Raw genomic sequence first — 23,604 nt, 5'->3', positions numbered from 1 at the left:
CAATATCCACCCATTATCTGTCGATCATATTGGCTATTATCTGAAAACAAGCAGACTGTATATACAATAAAATAAAGTTATATTCATTTTTTATTGAAGGTGTGGACCTTGCAAGCTGAAATGAAAATGAGCTTTGAAAACTGGATAATGAGCTTTCATATATGTACAGATATTATTAAAATTAAATTCTTCACATAAGCAATGCTTCTGTAGACTCCTATTGACCTATAAAAAATACAGTCATAAAGTAATATTTAAAAATAAATTCTGTATAAAATTTTTGCTCATATATCAGTGTTATTCATGTACACCTCTACCCTGATATAACGCTGTCCTCGGGAGCCAAAAAATCTTACCGCGTTATAGGTGAAACTGCGTTATATCGAACTTGCTTTGATCCGCCGGAGTGCGCAGCCCCCCCCCCCCCCCGTAGCGCTGTTTACCGCTTTATATCCGAATTCGTGTTATATCGGGTCACGCTATATCGGGGTACCAGGTGTAATTGATTTCAGACAGGAGCAATAGAAATGTTTTCATTATTTAAAAAAAAAAATCCTATGGAATCTGTTTTTAAAAAGCAGACATTCTCTTGCAAAATGTGGAATCCAAAAACTGCAGCTCACGTTATCTAATGTATGAGAACCTGAAAATGAATTTTACCAGAACAAACTAGAGAGATGGAACTGGAAAGTTTTTTCATTGCCCTAGCAGAGAGAAATACAATGAGGAGACAACATGAATAGTAATACGAAAATTAGCTGCAATGTATGTATTTTTAAAAATGTTACCTAATACTGTATTATATCCCTAGTCTAAATTATCTAATATATCTAAGTACTTATATTTCCCCAGTCACCGTAGAATGTGAACAACATCCAAATGGTTAAAATTAGAAATAATAATGTTTATACATAACTCAACTATCAAACATCTTTAGTAAAGTGAAAAATACAAGCTGCCTTCTCTGGAACTGTAGACTATGATTTTCAATCAGATGTGCACAAAGCCACGTTTGCACTTTTGTGTATATGTAGCTTCAATGTGGAAATCCTCTGAATTGTAGTTGCAAATCAGGGTTGTGCAGGCATGCACGCACCTACATGCATAACCCCAGTGTGTGTGTGCGCGCGCATTGGAAGTTTTGCATATCTAAGTTAAAGCAAAAGTATCCGTGTAGTTTTGCACATGCCTGTTCGAAAATGTCAGTCCATGCTGAAAATCAAAAGGTGCCCTTTACCAGCGTTGACCTTTGGATATTGACCTGATCTTGGAGGTACATACCTGAGAATAAATGGTAATCTATATGTCAGACTAAATTAAGCTGCTTAAGAAACACTATAATGAAAGCAGAGGAATAAAATAAAACAAAATAGGCTTTACAATAAGCTTAATTAAGGCCCAGTAGTGTTATAATGGTTATCATGAGGCTTAGCAAGGACTCGCAGTTAGCATAAATTAGTATAAATATTTGACCTAATGTCATAAGGTTTGTAGGAGCTTTTGCAATATGTAGCTTTTGATAAACAAGTACTACTCAGAAAGACGAAACAACAGATTTGGTGGGATTTTAGTATGTGTAATCATGAATTTAACCTCACTGATACACTAGAAATATTGGGAAAGGTATTTATGCACATGCCTGGTGTCAACAATTGGAACCCCAGTTATGGTTTCCCAGACAGCCGTACGTGGACTAAAGGCCAGAAAACAATCTAAATATGATCCCCAGACATGCGTGGTCAGGAAAAGGGGATATAAAATATGGTGTTTGGTTAACCTTTAGTTGGGACATCAGGGATGACAGAATGGCAGAAGTCTTAGTACTGTCAAGCCCACTCATACTGCTCTCCACATACTGTTCTTCCCCTTTTCTCTTCTAAGGGTGTCCATAAGGCTGTGAGTATGCACAGCATAGGGGGTTGTTTGGTTATCTTTATCTTGCTTTAATATATTTTTCTATGAGTTCTATTTTACTTGTATATTTTAAGTACTAAATAAAGTTCTCATGTTTCTGTGCAATTCACCAACCTCATCTCTTATAATAAATGTATGTAGTTGCCTGAGTAAAGAACCTGTTATTAGTGACTTGTGTAATTTGCACCCAACATTTATCAAAAGCTACACCAGAGAGAAGTCCACCAGCCTATTTAGTTTCCAGATTGTGCTCTGTATTAACAGCCACATTTCTAAGCAGTTTTTCCTATATCTATCAGTGCACACACCTACAGCATAGATTGGTACTGTAGAAACTTAATAGAACTTAGATTAACACTGAAGACAAAACGTTCTGTTTACTGAATTGATTATACAGCAGATTTTACTAAAATTAGTGTTTTACTCAATCTAAACTTTTCAATTATTAATTTTTAAAATATATATCTTAGTTTCTCTTACTTGAGTGTCAACTAAGGCTTATATTTGATTGGCATACCAAATTTTATAATTTGGTACCAAAATGTTTAGTGAGATACACATTTTGTATTAAATCATTCTGAGCCACTACAGCCAGACACTTGATGAGTTTTGTAGCACAATCCAAACCATTTTTGTTGACTGTATAAAGGAGATTACCATTATTGTCCTGTATTATTGGAAAGAACAAATACAATTTCATTCATTGTGAGTGTGGGGATACAGCTACCAGCAGGACCCTTATTAGACAGAGCAAACCTCTCTATGCTTTGTGTTAAAATACACAGTGGATGCTTCATGCTGCTTCCTGTGGAAAATAATACAAAAGATAGTCATTACAAATGCATTAAATTGATTTTGTCACTCATTTTGCACTCTGTTCATTTGCTGTACTATTTTATTAAGAGGGAAGCTGAGTACTGGTCAGTTGCATTTTATGCGGTAATATGCATAAACTTTGGGACAAGTTAGGCACACAGTTAGTGTGTGTGTGTGTTGAATGAATGAATGAATAAATGTTCATTTTTTTCTGTTCCATGCTGAAGGTAACTAGACTTTAGTTTGTTTTTGATAGGTATTGTAATTCCTTTAATAGAAAAGCCCATATAAAGTCAGAGTTTACAATCCTTTCACATGCAAAACTCCAGTCAAACTTGGTGAGAATTATGTGCATGTAGTCCTACTAATTATCAAGTCCCGAAAACAGCTCTGATTAAAGTAAATGGAAAGACTCTCATTGATTTTTATGAGAGTAATGTTGGGCCCACAGGGCTTGATTTTCCATACATTGAATCAGTGGCAAAGCTCCTGTTAACTTCATTGGACACAAGATCAAGCCCATATTAACAAAGATTGGAATATTGAACATGAAATGAATTAGGATTGTTTGTTGTTACTGTATAACCATATATTGTGATAACCTCACAAAATTAGTTGAACTGTAATGTGATATTACTTCACCTTCATCCCAGTAAGGAAAAAAAAATCCTTGCTGCTGTTAACTGAATCAGAGAAGAAATAGCTTCTTTTCAAGAGCAGCATTGATCAGCTGTGTGCCTTTGAAGCTAGATGGACAATTATTAAATATCCTTATTACCTCCAAGTCCAAAAGAAGTAATTATATGAATTAGGAAGAACTTCCACTTCAGATCCTGTAATCTTATTTTTATATTCCCCAATTATATGTTTTCCAACAAACAAGAAGATATATAATCTAAATTAATAACTTCAGTGCCTTCACAGAGAGTAGAACTGGCCAGAGAAACTTTGACAGAACTTTACTGCATCAGAATATGTAGTTTTGTCAAAATTGAAATGCATTGCAAAATCAGGTAGATTTTCATTTAGATGAAAGGGGAGGAAAAAAGTTCCAACAATGTTGCAACATCCCTTTTTTACATTGTCAGAACAAAAAATTTCAAATTTGTATTTTGAAATGACTTTTTGTTTTTATTTTTTTAGTTTGTATTCTATTATACATTATAATACAAACTTGTACATATAAAAAGTATAAATTGAAGTGACGCTTTTTGATTTTGTCAAAATAAAACCTTTCAATTACTTGAAACAAATAAATAAAAATTTGGAATTTTCCTCTGCGGCGAATTTCAATATTTTCAGTTTTCATTACATTTCATAATGAAGCTAAATTTCAAAATCCTTCCTGAAATGGAACTGCCATTCTCCACACAGCTCTAACAGAGACTACTGCGTTTGTCTGTAACAACTCAGAATAATAACATGCGTATCTGTTGCACAGGTAATCAGAATCAGTTTAGAAACTTTTGTGTTCTATCCAGTTTCTTAAAGGGATAAAACTCTTGTAGATTGATACAATGTGTTCAGAGAAATCTTTTCCCCTTCTGATCTCTCAGGTAACTATCTTTCATGTAAAAACAAAATAACACAAAAACACCACTAGCAAAAGCTTAATTCTCCACCAGAAACAAATGTTGTGTTTCATCCTAATCACCTTCTAAGAAAATACTCCAGTCTCCTAATTTTAGGGAGCCCAGCATCTTCACATTACATGTGTTAAATTGCACCTTTAAGGTACCGCCCACACTGATGGTGGTACTGAGGCACCTTGTTCCTGTAAAAACTCCAGGAGTATAGGGGGTCATCAGCCACTGCACCACCTTTTGACAAGATGCACTATGCACACAAATCCTGAATGCAGCCTGCACCACTGCCTTTGAAGAGCAGGGAAGGGGCTCCTCTTGGCATTCTCCTCTCTCTGAAGCAACAGTCTGCACTCAAGATTCTTGGTCCCTCTCGGTGCAAGGGCTACAATTGTGCCTTGCCCCTGTACAGGAGTACAAGGGAGTTTGAAAGGGGATGCTCCCAGGGTCCACCCCAATTTATGCAGTCATGCAGGGCTGAGCAGAGTGGAGTCCCTGGTGTACTTCTCAGAGTCTTTCCCTTAAACATGTATGTCTCTCTCTCCTGCACAGCTGCTAATGTCAAGTGGTAGCCTTCTGCTGTGGATCTTGCCATCTGTTCCAGAGACCTTCTCACAGTTACATTCCAAGGATAAACTAACCTTCTGCAAAGACCTTACTTCCTCATTCGGCATTTCATTGTTGCAATTACTAGTTGTCTAAACATTCTGAAGATTTTTACCCTTCAGCCCAGAAGCTAAAGGATAAAACATTCCACCATGACATTTTTTACCATGAACCCAGCAGATCCAGTTGCAAGCTCCTATATTATGACTTAAGTATCCCTTGTTTATTCTTAGCATTCACACATAACACGGTCAAGGCTGGCAGGCCTGAAAGGTGACTCATCTTTCATATCTCTTTACAAAGTATGTAATTTTTTTAACTTCTTTCTTAACAAAAATGAATGAAGTAATGAATGAAGTCCTTAGAATGAAGTATTTTAAGCCAGGGAATCTAGACAGAAAACTCTTAGTTTTAAAAGTTTCAGTTGTTCTTCCTACCTCATTTCATTTTTCCCTGCCATGATCAGTAGTAGTTTGGGTTTCTCTAACTTTGAATATCTTTCTCAGTGAACATAAGAATTGCCATAATATATTGGAACAGTGGTCCATCTTTTAGTCAATATCCTGTTTCTGACAGTTGCCAGTACCAGTTGCTTCAGAGAAGTATGCAAGAATCCTTGTAATGAACACTTGTGGAATAACCTGCTCATAGGGAAGTTTCTACAAAACATGTCAGCATGTATACTCTTAAAGCATAAGAGCTTATATCCCATCTTAAAAAAAGAGGGGGGATGCTAGTAAAATGTTGGTTAAAATTTTTTTAAAGCACTGCATGACTTGGCATTCAAGTCACAAAGGGACTTTTGGGCACTTTTAAAAATGTTACTGTCCATTTTTTACTGTTCCTAGATCTTGGCGTTAGATGCTCTTATTTGTATTAGCAACAAAGCATACTTTAAATACATCTACTGTAGAGAATGTCTGTTTCTACAGTCATTGCCCAGTTCACTTCCCCACTCCATATTTTGTGTTCACAACTAGTATTTATAGAATAATAGATGGCAGAACTGAGACACACCATTTAGGTCCTCTAAGCTGTTCCCTTGCAACATAAAGGACACTGTTCTTTATTAATTCCTCCTTTAAATGTTTTATCTGAAATCCACCTCCCTTCTTTGGTAGTCTCATCCAGCAACTAATCCATCTCACTGTCAGAGTATCCTTATTCTTAATCTCAAGGATGTAATGTAGAGAAACATTTGGCTTCTGGGAAAAGCACTGTATATTCTGTTCTACAGTTGGCTTGGAGATTGCTTTGAGATGGATGAGTAGAGAGGAAGATGCTATACTTGGCAGTGCAGCAGCTGGCTTTTTCCACTTTGAAAAACTGAGCATGTCACTGTCTTGATAAATCTAGCTTTTGATTCCCTGGTAATTTGTCTTTCAACTTTGAGAGGCTAAAGTTCCTCTTTTAAATGTCTCTTTCTTAATCTTATTGTTAGCCATGCAAGTATGAGATATTTGCCAAAGGAGATCTTCTTCAGCATGGTTGTATTGAGTCTCATTCATGTTTGAAAGATGAATATTGTCGAAACATTCATTTCTGGTTGTTTCTCCCAGTGGTTGGGGAAAAATACCTGTTCTTAGAAAGCCGGTTTTGATGTTGACACAGACTACTAATGCCATCTCCTCACCAAAATGATAGAAGTAATTGCTATATTTAACAATAACCATTTGACAATGCAACAAACATGCTTTAAATATAAATTGGAAATGATATTTTAGAAAACTGTAATTTTAACCAACTGCACAGGATTTACTCTAAAATTACATTGGAATACCCTATGCTGTGATTTTGCACTGATATACCTCTGTAGCCACTGGTGGGTGACCCCTCTTTTCCCCATAACACTACTTTGGGGGTCAGGGTGTGTAATAGATTATAGTTATAATCAAAATGAGTAACTTCAAACCAGTTTGAATCCGATGATGCCCCACCTCTTCCCTGCCTATATCTGTTATGTGCAAGTGCACTATACACTGTTGTGTAAACGAAAAGATTAGAATAGTCTAAAGCCTTCGAATGCCATTAGAATATGAGCAATGGTGAGTGCCTATATCATCCTGTTATGTGGCTTAGTTGCAGGCATCATTCTTGATCTGCCAAACTGAAAAAGTGTCTTTTTGAGCTCAAAACCGAACTACCCAGTTTGGAAAGAATCTTGTCAGTCATGTAATGCAACCAAATTCAGAATCCGTTCTGGTGAATGAATGTTACTGTAATGGAACCACAGATTGTGGCTCAAATGCTCAAGCATTGCAGGGTTTTTCTCGTGGGGAGGAGAGATGATGCTTACTCATTTGCACCAGCATAAACCAGGAGTAAGTCTATTAAAGTGAATAGTGTTACACTCATGTAAGGTATAAGTGAGATTAGAATCAGGCACTTTGTCAAAATGCTTTTGTATTTAATTAGCATAGTACCTAACAAAGTATCCAAAGAGATTAATTCATTATGGTTAAGTCACTTTAATATTGGAACATGTTCTTTTTTTCCTATTAAATGAAACCTGCACCACGCTGCCAGCACCTGCTGCCTGTAAATTCAGTGTGACCAGCTCTGGCAAGACCACTCCTGTGCAAAAGGGGATCCTCCAGTGGCATAGAGTTGGCATGCCCAACCCTCTGCTGATGGGAGTGTCAAGGCCACACCTAAGCCAAACTGATTGATGGATACAGTTTGGGCTCCCAGAGGCTTTTATCAGCTGACTTATGTCAAAGTAGCTAGAGGATTGGTCTAATTTATGCTAAGTATATACTTGTACATGACTTGTATGTGTGCTCATGTGGCCAAGATCTGGACTACTATATGCAATGTCAGAGGGCAACACTTAGCCTATAGCCTTGTGAAGAAAAAGTTATCTTAGACTGAATGTACAGTAGTCCCCATGGCAATGCATTAGTCTTTGTATATAATGGGGAGACAAGTGAAAATGGAGAAGTCTGCTGCTTTTTGGTCAGGGTGAAAGGAAGGCAGAAATCCTTGAGACTGGGGGGGAGGGCAGGTTGAGGCTGTGAAAGTGAGGAAGCAGCTAGATTGCATTAGTTATGTTGGACAGATCAAAGGTGAAACTCTTCATTTGAGAAAAGGGGGGAATTGAATTTTGACCTAAACTGCTGAAATAGGATTAACCTCTGTCATTAAAGAATATACTGCATCAGATATTTCATAACTCTTTCTTAGTAAAGATAGAAATGAAAGGATCCAAGAGAGGAGAGTTGGATACAAAATGCATATTTAAATGTTTTTCTTAATATAGATTCACCCAATAAAGAGATACAATATTCCTTCACCATTAAAAGATCCAATTTGTCTGTCTAAAACCTTCCAAGATAACAATATTTTCACTTCCATTATTCCATCCTCAGATATGTTTCTTTTTCAACATGGAGATACTGTTGCTCATAGCAACATAAGACAGATTGGTGTCTAACTGCAACTGTGCCGCTGTTCTGTTTATCTTTATGAATTGAATTAACTGTGCAAGCTTGCTTAAAAACTTCCTCTTCTGTCTCTTTGTGGCTGTAATGAAACGTGCATTACAGCATGTATAGGGGTGTGTGTGTGTGTGTGTGTGTGTGTGTGTGTGTGTGTGTGTATGTATGTATTAAAAAATAGGTTGCCCATACATTTCCGGTCAAAGGGGTCATTTCAGTTTCTTATAACTTTACTGAAGTTTAACTTTTTTGACTGAAATGTGATTATTTTTGCTTGAAAGTTTCACCAAAATAGATTGTTTTTAAGCATGGAAAAAGAGGTGGCTGGAGGAAAGCAGTTTTTCTGCTTAACACCCCTCCTGCTGGCCCCTCACCACACACCCCAAAACTTCTATTGCTTCCTGGAACCTCATAGGCTTGTGGAATATGATTTGTGAAGTTGTACATGGAAAAAGACCAGGGCTTGAGTTTCTTCCTCAATGATTGTACGTATTGCATAGAACAGAGCATTCTGCTGCTGTTTAGCAAATAGCAACACATGCCGAAATGTCTCTTCATTTTTCTTTTAACAACTACAAAATTCCATTTAAAGTTTAAATTAAAAGAACATTAGGGTTGTAAAGTGAAGCGCCCAGAAGATAGCCGTTGCTAAAATTAAGGCTTTCCATGCAACTTTAATTCTTCCTCCTCATGCATATGCATTATGTTACAGGGCCTGATTCTGTTTTCGGTTGCGTGGGAGTGGCTCTCATTGGGTTCAATGGGAACAGCACCTGTGTAACTGACAGCAGAATTTTGCCCACAGTATTTAGTTCCATGATCAGATATTATTTTCCCAGAGGACCCCTGCCTGGTTCAGTGCACTTGATGGATGGTGCTCTGTGAATGAGGCAGCTGTTCAATATTTTTTTTATTGTTGTTCATTGTCACCCTGCTTCAAAGAGGACACATCATACAAATAGTTCCATGAATACGAATTTTTTCTTTTTTGAGAACCCTTCCTTTTTCCACTCATCACCATAATAGCTGAGAACCTCACAAACATTAATTAATTTGTCCTCATGCATTTAGTGAGGTGGGTAAACTGAGGCACAGAACAATTAAGTGACTTACCCAGAGTCCTTTAGGAAATCTGTGGCAGAGGTGGTGGTAGAATCCAGATCTTCTGGGACCGGTCCAGTTTCTTAACAACAAGCTTGTCCTTCCTCTTACCGTGGATCATGCCTCCATTTGCTTCACAGGGTCCAACTTCTGCCATATCTGAAGCAAGGTACCAGCCTGAGTCAGTGCATAGCCTTGCCTCATTCACTGGAACTGAGTAAGGCAAGAATCAAAACAAATAGTCTGTGATCATGTAATAAAGAATTTATTGCAATGCAAACATACAAGGCACCAGAGTTACACTTGCAAGGACAACCTTAATTCTGGCATTTCCTGACTTTGAGCACTTGACTGTTTAAGGTTAATGCACTCTTAATGTAGGATTGGGATAAGGAATATGTTACATATGATATGACTTAATGGATTTAATTTTGGGTTTTTTAATGATCCCATGGATTTACATTTGAAGGGAGGAAGGAAATGAGGCAGTAAACTGAAAAAGAGAGCATGCAGCACATTCCCAACAAATATATGGTACATTGTTAGTGTACATGTTAAGAAATCTGTTTCTATAGTAACTAGTGTAGATTGCCACTTCCCCTAGTGTTTGGAATATTACCAAAGTCAATTTTGCTGATGCTGTGAGGGGCACATCCAGTGTACGCTACAGTAGTTTACTGCTGGTAATATGCTCTGTGTAGTTTTGAGATGCGTGAGCAACACATTTGGGTAAACATAGATAGGATTTAGGGAAACGTTTCTCCCTACCATGCTGAAATAGTGTCTCACCCACTCAGAGTGCTGTGATATAAAACATTTCCTTTTTCATTCTATGCAAAGATTAATCTACGTTTTAATCATATCACAAGGAGCAAGAAGAAAAGTAGTTAGGTATGTTTCCAAATTTTGGATTAAATGTACACATTTTGGTTTAACAGCATTTGTTTGTGGATAGAATCGTCATGTCTGAAATTCAGTCTTAGGGGGGCAGCAGGAGGCTGATGTATCACTTAAGCCTCAAAATAAGGCTTAGTTGGGATTTAAATGGTACATTGGCTTCCTCCTGGCCCTCTGCCCCACAAGTGAATATCTTTCCCAGAATATAGTGAAGAAAGGTGTTTTTTTTTTGTCCAGAGAAATTATGCATCCTCAAATAGAGAGCATTTTTTCTCTTTGTTTTATACCTACCTCATGTAGGGCATAATAGGACAAGCCCCAGAAACCTTTCAGACTCCATCAGTAGGTGGCAAATTATATGAATTTATTTATATTCCCATCTCCAATACTATCTTGTGCAGCAAAGTATTTGCAAGGTTTCTGGCTCTTTCCTACTGGACCAACCAGGAACAGGCATCTCCCTTCCTTGAGAACTCAGTGCATACTAGGCTCAGCTAGCCTAGGTCCTCCCCCCTCACTGCCTTCCTGGGTCTTCTTTTATACTTCTCATCTGCTGGCTAATTGGTTCACTAGCCTGGTCAGCTAATTAGTTGCATATCCCCAATCAGCCTTCTCCAGGGGAGCTGATTGGTGCCTAAGGGTATGTCTACACTACGAGAGTAGTTCGATTTTAGTTAAATCGAATATGTGGAATCGATATTACAAAGTCGAACGTGTGTGTCCACACTAAGGACAGTAATTCGACTTTGTCAGTCCACACTAACGGGGCAAGCATCGACATTGGAAGCGGTGCACTGTGGGCAGCTATCCCACAGTTCCCGCAGTCCCCGCTGCCCATTGGAATTCTGGGTCGAGCCGCCATTGCCTTCTGGGTAAAAAAATGTGTCGAGGGTGCTTTTGGGTAACTGTCGTCATCCAACCGTCACTCCCGCCCTCCCTCCCTGAAAGCGCCGGCGGGAAATCAGTTCGCGCACTTTTCTGGTCAGTGACAGCGCGGACGCCACAGCACTGCGAGCATGGATCCCGCTGTGACCATCGCTGCAGTTGTGGCCGTTGTCAACGCATCGCAGCTCATCATCGACCTTTCACTGAGGCAGATAGAGAGAAAGCAGGCGAGGAGGCTACGGCACCGGGGTCAGGACCTGAACTCCGAGAGTAGCACACGCCTGTCTGAAACCACGACACCCAGTGCCGAGGACATCACGGTGGCAATGGGTCTTGTGGATACTGTGGAACGGCGATTCTGGGCCCGTGAAACAAGCACGGACTGGTGGGACCGCATAGTGCTTCAGGTCTGGGATGAATCCCAGTGGCTGCGAAACTTTCGCATGCGGAAGGGGACTTTCCTCGAACTTTGTGAGTTGCTGTCCCCTGCCCTGAAGCGCAAGGACACCCGGATGCGAGCAGCCCTGACTGTCCAGAAGCGAGTGGCCATAGCCCTCTGGAAGCTTGCAACGCCGGACAGCTACCGGTCAGTCGCGAACCAGTTTGGCGTGGGCAAGTCTACCGTGGGGGTTGTTGTCATGCAAGTAGCCAAGGCAATCGTGAAGGTACTGCTGTCAAAGGTAGTGACCCTGGGAAACGCGCAGGCCATCATAGATGGCTTCGCCGCGATGGGATTCCCAAACTGCGGTGGGGCTATAGATGGGACTCACATCCCTATCCTGGGACCGGACCACCAGGCCAGCCAGTACATCAACCGAAAGGGCTACTTTTCAATGGTGCTGCAAGCACTGGTGGACCATAAGGGACGTTTTACTAACATCAACGTTGGATGGCCGGGCAAGGTTCATGACGCTCGCGTGTTCAGGAACTCTGGTCTGTTTAGAAGGCTGCAGGAAGGTATTTACTTCCCGGACCACAAAATAACTCTTGGGGATGTGGAGATGCCTACAGTGATCCTCGGGGACCCAGCATACCCGCTAATGCCCTGGCTCATGAAGCCCTATACTGGCGCCCTGGACACAGAAAAAGAACTGTTCAACTACCGGCTCAGCAAGTGCAGAATGGTGGTGGAGTGTGCTTTTGGCCGTCTCAAGGGGAGATGGAGAAGCTTACTGACTCGCTGTGATCTCAGCGAAACCAATATCCCCATTGTTATTGCAGCTTGCTGTGTGCTCCACAATCTCTGTGAGAGCAAGGGGGAGACCTTTATGGTGGGGTGGGAGGTTGAGGCAAATCGCCTGGCTGCTGATTACTCCCAGCCAGACAGCCGGGAGATTAGAAGAGCCCAGCGGGACGCACTGTGCATCCGGGAGGCTTTGAAAGACAGTTTCCAGACTGAGCAGGGTCACCAGTGAATTTTAAGTTTGTGGACTCAGAACCTGAACTTGCCACCGTTTCTTTAACCAGTTACCGTTGACTATCCTCTCCAGTTACATACCCCCTTCACCCCCTTCCCAAAAAATAAAATCTGTTCTGTTTTGTTAATGAACACCGTTGTCTTTATTACTGTTTTCGCGGGAATGTTTTAAACCTGGGACGCAGACTGTGGCGGGGTGCGGGTTTACTGTTGTGATGCAAATGATGCTTCTAAACTCCAGGAATGACGGGTTCCGCAGTGGTGGACTGGTTGTTTCAACAGAGCCTGCCAGCCCTCCTGGGCGGGACAGCGTGTATGTGTCGGCTATGTGACTGTCTGGCAGGGGGAGGAGGGTTACAGCTCCCCTGCTGCGGGGCTCTGTGATGCATTAGATCTGTAACTGCCCTCCCCCGCCACAAAGTCACAGAGCAACCCCCCCCCCCCCAGAACACGAAAACCACCTCCCAGATTGAACAGGGTCACTAGTCACTGCACTGGGTATGTGTCCTGATCCTGGACCTGACCCCGCCTCTGTACCCTGGTAAAGGTGACTGTCCTGTCCAATTACCATGCCCCTTCCCCTCGTTCAGACAGACTCTCCTCCAAAATAAAATCATGGAAACAGTAATTAACAGAAACGAATATTTTATTATGAACCAGACATGAAACGTGGGGGTTGAAACTTGCACGGGGGCTTCTGTGAGGTGTGTAGGAAAGGACTTTTAAAATTTTGGGGAATGAGAGCCTTCTAGTGCTAGAGCAGTCTGCAGGGGTTGACTGAAAGTTTTAACGGCCCTTGCCGCCCCTCCTTCTTTGTACTTTGGGTGAGGGGGGTGTGGGACTTGGTGGCGGGGGAGGGCGGTTAGAGATAGACCGCAGCGGGGCTCTGTCCTCCTGCCTCCGGTCTTGCAGAACATCCACAAGGCGCCGGAGCGTGTCCGTTTGCTCCCTCAGAAGTCCAAGCAGCTTTTCAGTAGCCTGCTGGTCCTCCTGACGCCACCTCTCCTCCCGTTCCATGACTGCTCGGTGCATTTGGGACAAGTTCTCCCTCCACTGTGTCTGCTGGGCTGCCTGGGCTCGGGAACAGCTCATTAGTTCTGAGAACATGTCCTCCCGCGTCTTCTTCTTCCTCCTCCTAATCTGCGCTAGCCTCTGGGAGTGTGCTGACAGGCTGGGTTGGGAGACAGTCGCAGATGTGTCTGTGTGAATGGGAAAAATGGAGTGAATTCCTGAGACAGATAAATGAAGTTGTGTACAAAGAACCTAGTCTTTCTCTGTGAACAAGACCATGCACTGCACCTCTCACATGCGCACTCAGGACAAGGTCGAATTTTCGGCCATCGCCTTCAGTGCCTGGGGTCCTGCAGTGGTCTTGCAGTTATCTGAGAAGCGTGGCAGGACACCTGAACTTCTGTAGCGTGCAATCATGGTAAGCCGTAGACTTCTGGCTGCTTAAAACTGTACTAGTAGCACTGGCCTCCTTTCACATTGAAAGCAATGCCAGTCTCTGCTGCCAGCAATCAGGACAGCATGAACTATGCCCCTGTCCCACCCCCTCGCGGCTGTTCCAGGGAAAGATCCCTGTATGCTGCCCCTCTCCCTCCACCGCGTGGCTGTAAAGCAGTCCCAATACTAACATTCCCCTCCCTAATTCAAAGCAGGGCGTAATGAGCGACATCACCCTGCTGAGGATCTCGGAGTCCCAGAGGGAAAGGATGTTTCGAGAAAGCCTTCAGAAACCAGGGCCGTTTGCCGCTATGCTCTGCAGGGCGATGATACCAGACTATCTGATGGTGTCGTGGCGCGGTAACGTGTCCTACCACGGAGGGCCCACTAAGATCGCCCTACCCAGGAACCTGATGAACAGGCTGGAAATGTACCTTCTGGAGACCTACGAGGAGTTCTCCTATGAGGATTTCGCCTCCATCCCCGGCCATATTGACCGGATTTTCGCGTAGGTGCACTGGGACTAAAGAGTGGAGCGTCTTGGGCAGCATAATCATGACTTACCGGACATTGTAAAAAAAAATTTAAATACTTGGGACTAAATTGTGAAGAGCCTAAGGCAGACAAATCATGAAAAACCCTTTGTTACGATTGTAAATATTCCAGTTTTTTTGCAGTTAATTGTTTACATGTTTAAGCACTTTAATAAACAGCCATTGTTAATATTATAAATATTCTAGTTCTTGTAAAAATAAATGTTTAGATATTTAAAGCACTCACTGCTTGATCCTTCCCCTGATTCTGTCTCCGGGGTAAGGGATGGGGACGGTTGGTAGGGGATCTCGGTAAGGGTGATGAAGAGCTCCTGGCTGTCGGGGAAATCAGCGGTGCCAGCGCTGTCGACTGCCTCGTCCTCCTCATCTCCTTCTTCATCTTCCCCGTCCGCTAACATGTCCGACGAGGAACCTGCCGCGGACAATATCCCATCCTCAGAGTCCACGGTCAGTGGTGGGGTAGTGGTGGCGGCCGCACCTAGGATGGAATGCAGTGCCTCGTAGAAACGGGATGTGTGGGGATGGGATCCGGAGCGTCCGTTTGCCTCTTTGGTTTTTTGGTAGCCTTGTCTCAGCTCCTTGATTTTCACGCGGCACTGCGTTGCATCCCGGCTGTATCCTCTCTCTGCCATGGCTTTAGAGATCTTCTCGTAGATCTTTGCATTCCGTCTTTTGGAGCGCAGCTCTGAAAGCACGGACTCATCGCCCCACACAGCGATGAGATCCAAGACTTCCCGATCAGTCCATGCTGGGGCCCTCCTTCTATTAGATTGCATGGCCATCTCTGCTGGAGAGCTCTGCATCGTTGCCAGTGCTGCTGAGCTCACCACGCTGTCCAAACAGGGAATGAGATTCAAACTGGCCAGACAGGAAAAGGAATTCAAATTTTCCCGGGGCTTTTCCTGTGTGGCTGATCAGAGCATCCGAGCTCGGACTGCTGTCCAGAGCGTCAACAGAGTGGTGCACTGTGGGATAGCTCCCGGAGCTATTACCGTCGATTTCCATCCACACCTAGCCTAATTCGATATGGCCATTTCGAATTTAGCGCTACTCCTCTCGTTTTGGAGGAGTACAGAAGTCGAATTTAAGAGAGCTCTATGTCGAACTAAATAGCTTCGTGGTGTGGACGGGTGCAGGGTTAATTCGATGTAACGGCGCTAAATTCGACATAAAAGCCTAGTGTAGACCAGGCCTAAGTGATCAGAGTGCTGGCTCATTTATTAGTTCCCAGCACTTTGTTACATAGGGCCTACTCCAACCTCTATTGAAGTAACCATTGATTTCAATGGGCATTGGATTGGGGCCTCAGCAAATGGAAGACTGACGTTTTCTGCAGGAAAAAGAATGTTTATTTCAGGTAGATGCAGCTTGATTTTAAAGAGTCACAATTAGGTGGCCACTGTAGTTTTGAGAGCAGAACTTTCTTTTGTGGGTATGTTTGCTGCCTGTTGTAAATACATGGAGATGTTACAGAAGTTTCTCTCTTGCTCTGTTCCCTTGCAGATGGATGAGATAAAAGGCAAAGACCGAGTGATTTTGGCTTTGGAAAAAGATCTTGGTGTCCAGGCAGGCCATGCACAAAAGCTGCTGCTTCAGAAAGAAGCTTTGGATGAACAGCTTGTCCAAGTAAAGGAGGCAGAACGGTACCATGGTAGCCCCAAGAAGGAACTTCCTGCTGGAGTAGGGGATATCACTGAAATGATGGGAAGCCCGGTAAGAGAAGCAGATAGTCTTCATAGGTCAGTTATTGTATCTGCTTTCACAGCATTTCCAGATACTCTGAAAACACGGAATTGTGAGTTGTGTTTAATTCTTGCCAAAGGAGCATTGCACTGGTAACAGCACTGTACGTTGCATTGTTGCGGTAAAAGTAACTCCACTGTTTTGAGTATTAAAAACTCCACATGTCTCTTGACTTTTGAAGAATGTTTAAAACATTTGAATTTAGACCATTTAAACTGGTAAATGTGGCCACAATGTGAGGTTATTACTTGTAATTGATGACTGATTAAGTGTGTTTCTCCAATTGCAATGATAAACCATTTGTTTCCTTCAGATATTTATTTATTTTATGAATATGAACGATTCTATACAACAACAGTAGACATTAAAAGGGAATTTGTACTTATTCTTTTCCAAATCTCTAAGGTGCTAGCTTATAAATATGTTCTGTGCTGTACTATTAATTCTGGCATGAGACTGATCTAGCTAGTACAAAGAACACTAGCAGTAGGTCTTACACATATAATTTAAGGTTTAATTTTAATTTTTTACATATTGTAGCTTAGAGTTAACCTTTTGGCTGCTTGCCCTTTTTCAGCTTGTACAACCATGTGACTCTTATAAGAATTATTTGCAACAGGTCATGTCAATTAAAAATATTTTCCAGTCAATGATACAAATGCCTATAGATATTCTCTACAGTATTCATGCTGTATGCATACACTGAATGCAAACTCTGCCTGCTATAATCTAAGTACATGTTTCTGTGTAGTAAATGAATATTTGAAAGGAAAAAAATCCCTTTTTGGTTTGTATGTTTTTAAAGGAACAGCATATGGATGAACGAGACATACGGAGATTTCAACTAAAAATCGCTGAACTGAATGCTGTAATACGGAAGCTGGAAGACAGAAATACCCTTTTAGCAGATGAAAGAAATGAACTGGTAAAATAATTAGTAATAACACAGATGGTGACTTGCAGGACAATATCTTAATGGTACTCAGAGAAGTTGTGTTTTCAGACAGAGTTTAACTTATTTGTCTCTGTTGCTAACACACTGAAATATTGTAGAACTTAAAGATTTTTTTAAATGTTCCTATTTGGTTGATTTACTTTCCCTTATTTCTTGTCCCCTTGTTGTATGTCCCTTCATCACATGCATTCTTTGCAAGTAGCTTGACTCAGATATTCACTATTTTCTTTCCTTTAATTTTTTTAAAATCAGTTCTTAAGGGACCTCGTAAGAATCAATCTTTGTCTTTATTGCTTTTTAGTTTTACTTAATATGTATATATTCTAAGAAGAAACTGTGTCCCTTTACACCCAGACATGACATTTATAGAGGTCATTAGCTGAAGTTAAGATGTTTAAATAATTAAATAATTAATAAATAATAATTAAATAATTTCCATGTGAATTCACCATTTCTTTCTTCCGCACATCTTTCCCAGGAATATTTTTTTCTATCTCCTATTTCTAAGGTGTCTAACACCATAGTAGCTAATCAGCCAGGACTTTGAAACTGCTGGTGTAGAGAGAGAACAGTATTATGCTATTTTCTGGGTGCTTTTCCTTTTCACTGAATGGTTCGTTTGGGCACAAGGATGGAGCATTTGCAGGGGTCAGAGCTAAATCTGTTGTCCTCCAGGCTGTCATTCCATGTAAAAGTCACTTTCCTTTTTCAAAGAGGAGGAAATTTAACATAAGAAACTCAACTTTGGAAAAGGTTTAGAAATGATTGCTCTTCCTTTTCATCTTCTTCAGAACTCTCTACAAATAGTTCACACAAAGTAGGCACCAAATTATGAGTGGTAGCTTGCATGCAGCATTTGGTAATATACTGCACCATGACATGTATGTAATCTATGTAACTAATTTACTGTATTACTCTTTGAAGTAATGAAACTTGACAATGCCACCATTGTTTTGTGAACTTCTTACGCTGGCTAAGAGCTACAAAGCTTGTTTTTCTAATGGAAAAATCTACCATTGCCTAATCTCCAGGGAAACTCTTGAAATAAGAGGAGGTATTGTGGGTGAGAGATAGCAACTTAGAAATGGAAGGAAATGAGGAGCATTTAATAAATGTATTTTCTTGGATAGTTAGGGTGCAATTTTCAAAAGCATTCAGTGTTGGTCTAACTCTGCTCTCATTAAAGTTAACGGTAAAACTCTCATTGACTGCAATGGAAGCAGCGTTATGACAACACTGAGAACTTTTGAAAATCCCACCTGTATGTCTTGGCAGTAGCAAAGGATAATTCATTCACTCTGGCGGTTTAGAATGTTCCATAACATGAACTATGCAGGGGTGCAGGAACCAGGGATGCGGAGGGTGCTGCAGCACCCCGTGGCTTGAAGTGGTTTCCATTATATGCAGGGCTTACAGTTTTGTTCAATGGCTCTCAGCACCCCTGCTATACAAATTGTTTCAACACCACTGGAGCTGTGTGTTTGTTTCTAAAGTGACACCAGGTTTCTGGCATGGTAAATGTAACATGCTCTTCATGTGATTTGTACAGTATTTGACTGGTGTGGATACTGCACACGGTTTTCAAATCACCTTACCGGTTTATCTGTTTTAGGCTATTGTTTTGGTATTGAAAGGCTCTGCTTTGTGATGAATGGACTTAATTGAGCTATGATACCTTGACTTAATTTACATGAAAACTTCAGAAGAGTTCATTTGTGAAACAATATGAAGGTTTTGTCTTCCTTTATTTATTCTTGAGTAACGAAATACCTGTCCTCAAAGACTAACTTACCTACCATAACTAAAATGTTATCTAGTAAAATCCAGTACTCTTTTCTTTCCCCCTAGTGACTGGTCATTCTGTTTGCAAGCAACTGTGCCAGTTTTGTCTTGGCTCTGTCATAGTAGATATATCTTTGACGTGCCAGAGGCAGGGAAAATCTGTAGCCCCTCTGATGGAGCGAGCCACTGCATCCTCATGTGTGTTGGTACGGGGGGCATCCGCACCAGGACCCTCTCCAGCCCCGCTGCATTTGACACTGCAGAGGCTCCCACGGTGGCTTTTGCCACTCTTGGTGCACTTGGGTGCTTTGGTACTGCTGTTTGCACCAAGACTCCAACTGCCTGTGGCACCAGCATGCTCAGTACCAACGGTACCTCCGTCATCAGGGGGCACCAATTCCTGCCTCATTCTGGATGTCAGATGAATTGGACCGCCTATTAGTTCCCTCGGGCATCACTCCGTCCTTGTCCCCAAGATTCCAGGGTTCTTATGAATCCAGGGTCATCATCTTCCCACTTTGCATCCCCTGACAAGCTCCGAGGGCCAGTGGATCAATATGGACCAGGGTTGGTACGTGCTCTATGGCTGGGGCAGAGGTCCCTGGCCCGGCACCTACTGACCACCAATGTTTTACCCATATCAGTGGCCTCCTTAGACTCAGTGGGATACTACTTGCTTGCGGAGATCCTGCTTCTTGTCCCGATCTAAGCCAAAGTCACCCGCCAGGTTCACGGCGGTGACTGCACATCAGCCGCAAGCCCAAGCATTGGTTGTCTTCTTCCCTGCAGAGCCACCAGAGTCCTCCCTCCTGGGTACTTCTTCCTGGGAGCAAGAGCCAGTGGTGGCCCAGCCGAGACCCTCATCCTTGTTGCAGGATGATGCCAGGCTGCCTGGTTCGTCCTCCCCTTCTATTCTAGAGGACTTTAAAGCGTACTAGGATCTTTTATGCCACATAGTCTCATCCCTCAGCATCCATGTGAAGTTTCTCCAGGAGAGCACACTCAAACTGCTAGACATTTTGCAGCCTGCTGTCCCTGGGAGAGTGGCCCTCCTGATTAAAGATGCACTCCTTGAGCTGGCGTGAGTCCACCGCCTCAGTACCACCAGTGGTTAAGTGCGTGGAAAAGCACTATTATGTTCCTGTGCAGGAATTTGAAGGGTTCTATTTCCACTCAGTCCCGAATTCCCTGGTTGTAATGGCAGTAAATGTCAGGGCCCAGCAGGATAGGTTCAAATCTACCTCCAAGGACAGAAACTCCAAGCAGTTGGACTTTCTGGGCAGAAAGATCTATATCTCCTTGTCCCTTCAGATGAGGATCGTGAATCAACAAGTTTTGCTGTCCAAGTATAATTTCCTCAATTGATCAGCCATGTCTAAATTTGAGGACCAGTTGCCTGCCCTGACGTCTAGCATGAGGAATTTCAGGCATTCGTTGTGGAAGCTGCTTTGCAGCAAAATGACCCTGAAGTCCACCCTTGACTTTGCGGACACCTTGGCCAGGGTGATGGCCTCAGTGGTAACTATAAGGAGGGCTTCCTGGTTTCAAAACTGTGGGATCACTTTGGACGTCCCGCAAGCCATTGAAGACTTGCCCTTTGACAACCAGGTCTTGTTTTTGGACAAGACTGATGATACTTTGCATTTCTTTAATGATTCCAGGGCTACCTTGAGGCCTTGGGAATGTACATGCCTTCTGTGCAAAGATACCATTATGGGGTACAGCAGCAATACTGCCTGCAGCATTCCTTTTGCTCAACCTTTCCCCCTGAAACAGTGGAACTACCCTACAAAGAGGGATAAAGAGAAAGCAGTCGGGCTCAGGCCTGCTAAGCACCCATTTTGACTCCTTAGTCCAGAGCACTGGTCCAGTCATTACTCCGCCCTCTTTATCCCCCCTATCGCTTTGGGAACAGGCTAGCCTGTTTTTACAATGCTTGGGATTTGATTACTTCCGACAGCTGGATCCTAGCAATCCAGTCCAGTTCTTCTCCATGCCCCTTCCCACCCACCCACGCTGTTTCTCTTCAAGGACCCCTCTCACAAGACGCTGCTCATAGAATAGGTCAACTCTGTGCTAACATTGGAAGTGGTGGAGGAACTCCTGCAGGAATACTGGGGCCCCAGCTTCTCCTCCCAGTACTTCCTGATACCAAAATCCAAGGGCAGGATGAGACCCATTCTTGACCTTCATGGCCTCAACAAATTCATCAAGTACCTGTGATTCCTCATGGTTACTCTTCTGGCTATCCTCCCAGCACTGTCTCAGAATGACTGGTTCACTGCTCTGGATCTTCAGGTGCCTACTTTCATGTGGCAATTCTGCTGAGTCACAGGAAGTTTCTTTGTTTTGTGGTACAATGCTGCTTTCAGTACACGGTTCTCCCATTTGATCTCTCTTCTCCCCCCCTCCCCCCCAGGTCTTCACCAAATGCATGGCATTGGTCGTGGCATATCTCAGGAGCGAAGGAATCCACTCATGCCTCAATGACTGGTTACTGAAGGGTGGCTCCAGAGAGATGTGAACCCAGGCCTTGGAAGGGCAGTCCTGCAATCCCTGTTCCAGTAGACTCCGAGCCCCACCTCTGGATTGGGGTACTGCTTGTGAATCACCTAAGTGGAATACATCTCTGTATCTACTCAACGAAGAAGAAATGGTTACTTACTGTAACTGTGGTTCTTTAAGATGTGATGCAGACGTGTATTCCATGACCCACTCACTGTCCCCTCTGCATCGGAGTATCCTCTCATGGACGTCTGTGCAAAGGAACTGAGGGGGGTTGGGGCAATGCCTCATATAGCCAGAGGAGGGGCCACAGCCATGAGGCACAAGCACTGCCCCTCTACGGGTACTGCTAGGCAAAAGTCTCTGGCTCTGGCACACTGGACATGTGCACACCTACTTCTTGAAGAACCACAATTGCAGTAAATAGCCATTTCTCTAAAAGAATATATATTGGAACAGAGCACTGATGCATTCCTTGTCTGTTGCTTCTTCAATAAGGATAATCAATAGGCTGCTTAAAGAAACTAGACACTTTAGCGTTGGTGCAAATCAGGACTAATGCTATTAATGGCACTACCCTAGTATAAAAACTGGAGTAAGTGAGAGAAATATCATGCCCTTCTCCTATAGCTTTTCTCTTCAAATAATTTCCTATATTCTTTCATAGGTGCTGGAACTAGGAGTACTGGGGGTGCTGCCATACCCCCTGGCTTGAAGTGTTTTCCATCATATACAGGGTTCACAGTTTGGTTCAATGGCTCTCAGCACCCCCACTATACAAATTGTTCCAGCACCCTTGTAGTATTTTTAGGATCATATTGCATGATCCTTAATGGTTCATGTGTGTTAGCATAAGGGCAGGCGTGGCTGACCTGGGTAAGGTGGTGTTTTGCTGTAAGTAATTTTCCTAATATTACTCTTTGATACTGAATATCCTTTGTGCTCTTGACTATCTTGTTGTTTTGCTCTAGCTCTTCTTTACTTTTTTTCTTTCAGTAATACTTTGCTTCTTTTATCTGGTGTGCTATTGGGAGGAAAAGGTTATTTAGTAACTGGATCACTTCCCTGAATGTGCTATTTACCTTCCTTCACACCCTTAAGAAATGCTAAAATACTGCAGACTGAAATCTTTGGGGCCTATTACATTAAAATAGGATGTGGGGCATGTATGACTCAATCAAACACTCTTCCGGATGCCTGGAGTAAAGGCATCACCAATATGTTTTTAAAAAAGTAAAGCAGGCTTTGCCATATGAGGAGGCACTTTGTAAACTGCTGTACTTGAATTCTTATGACAAAAATGTATATCCTTCCCAAGATGAAACAAAGAAACAAATCTTTAAGAAAAATGTTATCTTCCTGAAGTTTCAGTTAAAGCCCAGTGCATATTAAAGTCTTTTTGATGATAAAAATAGGGAAACAGAACAGTCCAAGGATTATGGAGATAAAACTAGTAAAATACTGACAAATACCACAAATTGGGGAAAGGGCAGTAATTTACTTGAGATGATTGTCTGACATCATAAAAACAGGGGAACAAAATTGAGCAGCTGAAAATGTCAGCAGAACCCTGAGATTGAATCTGTGCCCTCTGGCTGACTCCCTGATTGTGCTAATTACACATTAGGTATAATTTCCTTAAAATAAGGGAGTGTGGTATATTTCTAATAAAGGATATTTAAATGGGTGAAAGGTAACTATTATATTCCCTTCTCTAGGAAAAGGGCTAATAACTCACTGGAAGCACATGCATAATAAGATTTACAGGTTTCAGAGTAGCAGCCGTGTTAGTCTGTATCCGCAAAAATAACAGGAGTACTTGTGGCACCTTAGAGACTAACAAATTTATTAGAGCATAAGCTTTCGTGGGCTACAACCCACTTCTTCGGATGCATCCGAAGAAGTGGGTTGTAGCCCACGAAAGCTTATGCTCTAATAAATTTGTTAGTCTCTAAGGTGCCAC

At 42.2% G+C, this 23,604-nt stretch overlaps 1 protein-coding gene across 1 annotated transcript in view; it reads left to right on the top strand.

Annotated features, from left to right (window-relative positions):
* JAKMIP1 (janus kinase and microtubule interacting protein 1) overlaps positions 1 to 23,604 on the top strand; it is a 260,911-nt gene that overhangs the window by 152,610 nt on the left and 84,697 nt on the right. Inside the window, exons 7-8 of the mRNA XM_065404580.1 lie at positions 16,160 to 16,369; positions 17,205 to 17,324. Of these exons, the coding sequence (XP_065260652.1) occupies positions 16,160 to 16,369; positions 17,205 to 17,324 (330 nt within the window). The remainder of the gene's footprint in view (positions 1 to 16,159; positions 16,370 to 17,204; positions 17,325 to 23,604) is intronic.

This window comes from Emys orbicularis, chromosome 5, assembly GCF_028017835.1.
Source record: "Emys orbicularis isolate rEmyOrb1 chromosome 5, rEmyOrb1.hap1, whole genome shotgun sequence".
Taxonomy (NCBI): Eukaryota; Metazoa; Chordata; order Testudines; family Emydidae; genus Emys; species Emys orbicularis.
This window is presented reverse-complemented; position numbering and strand designations above follow the sequence as displayed.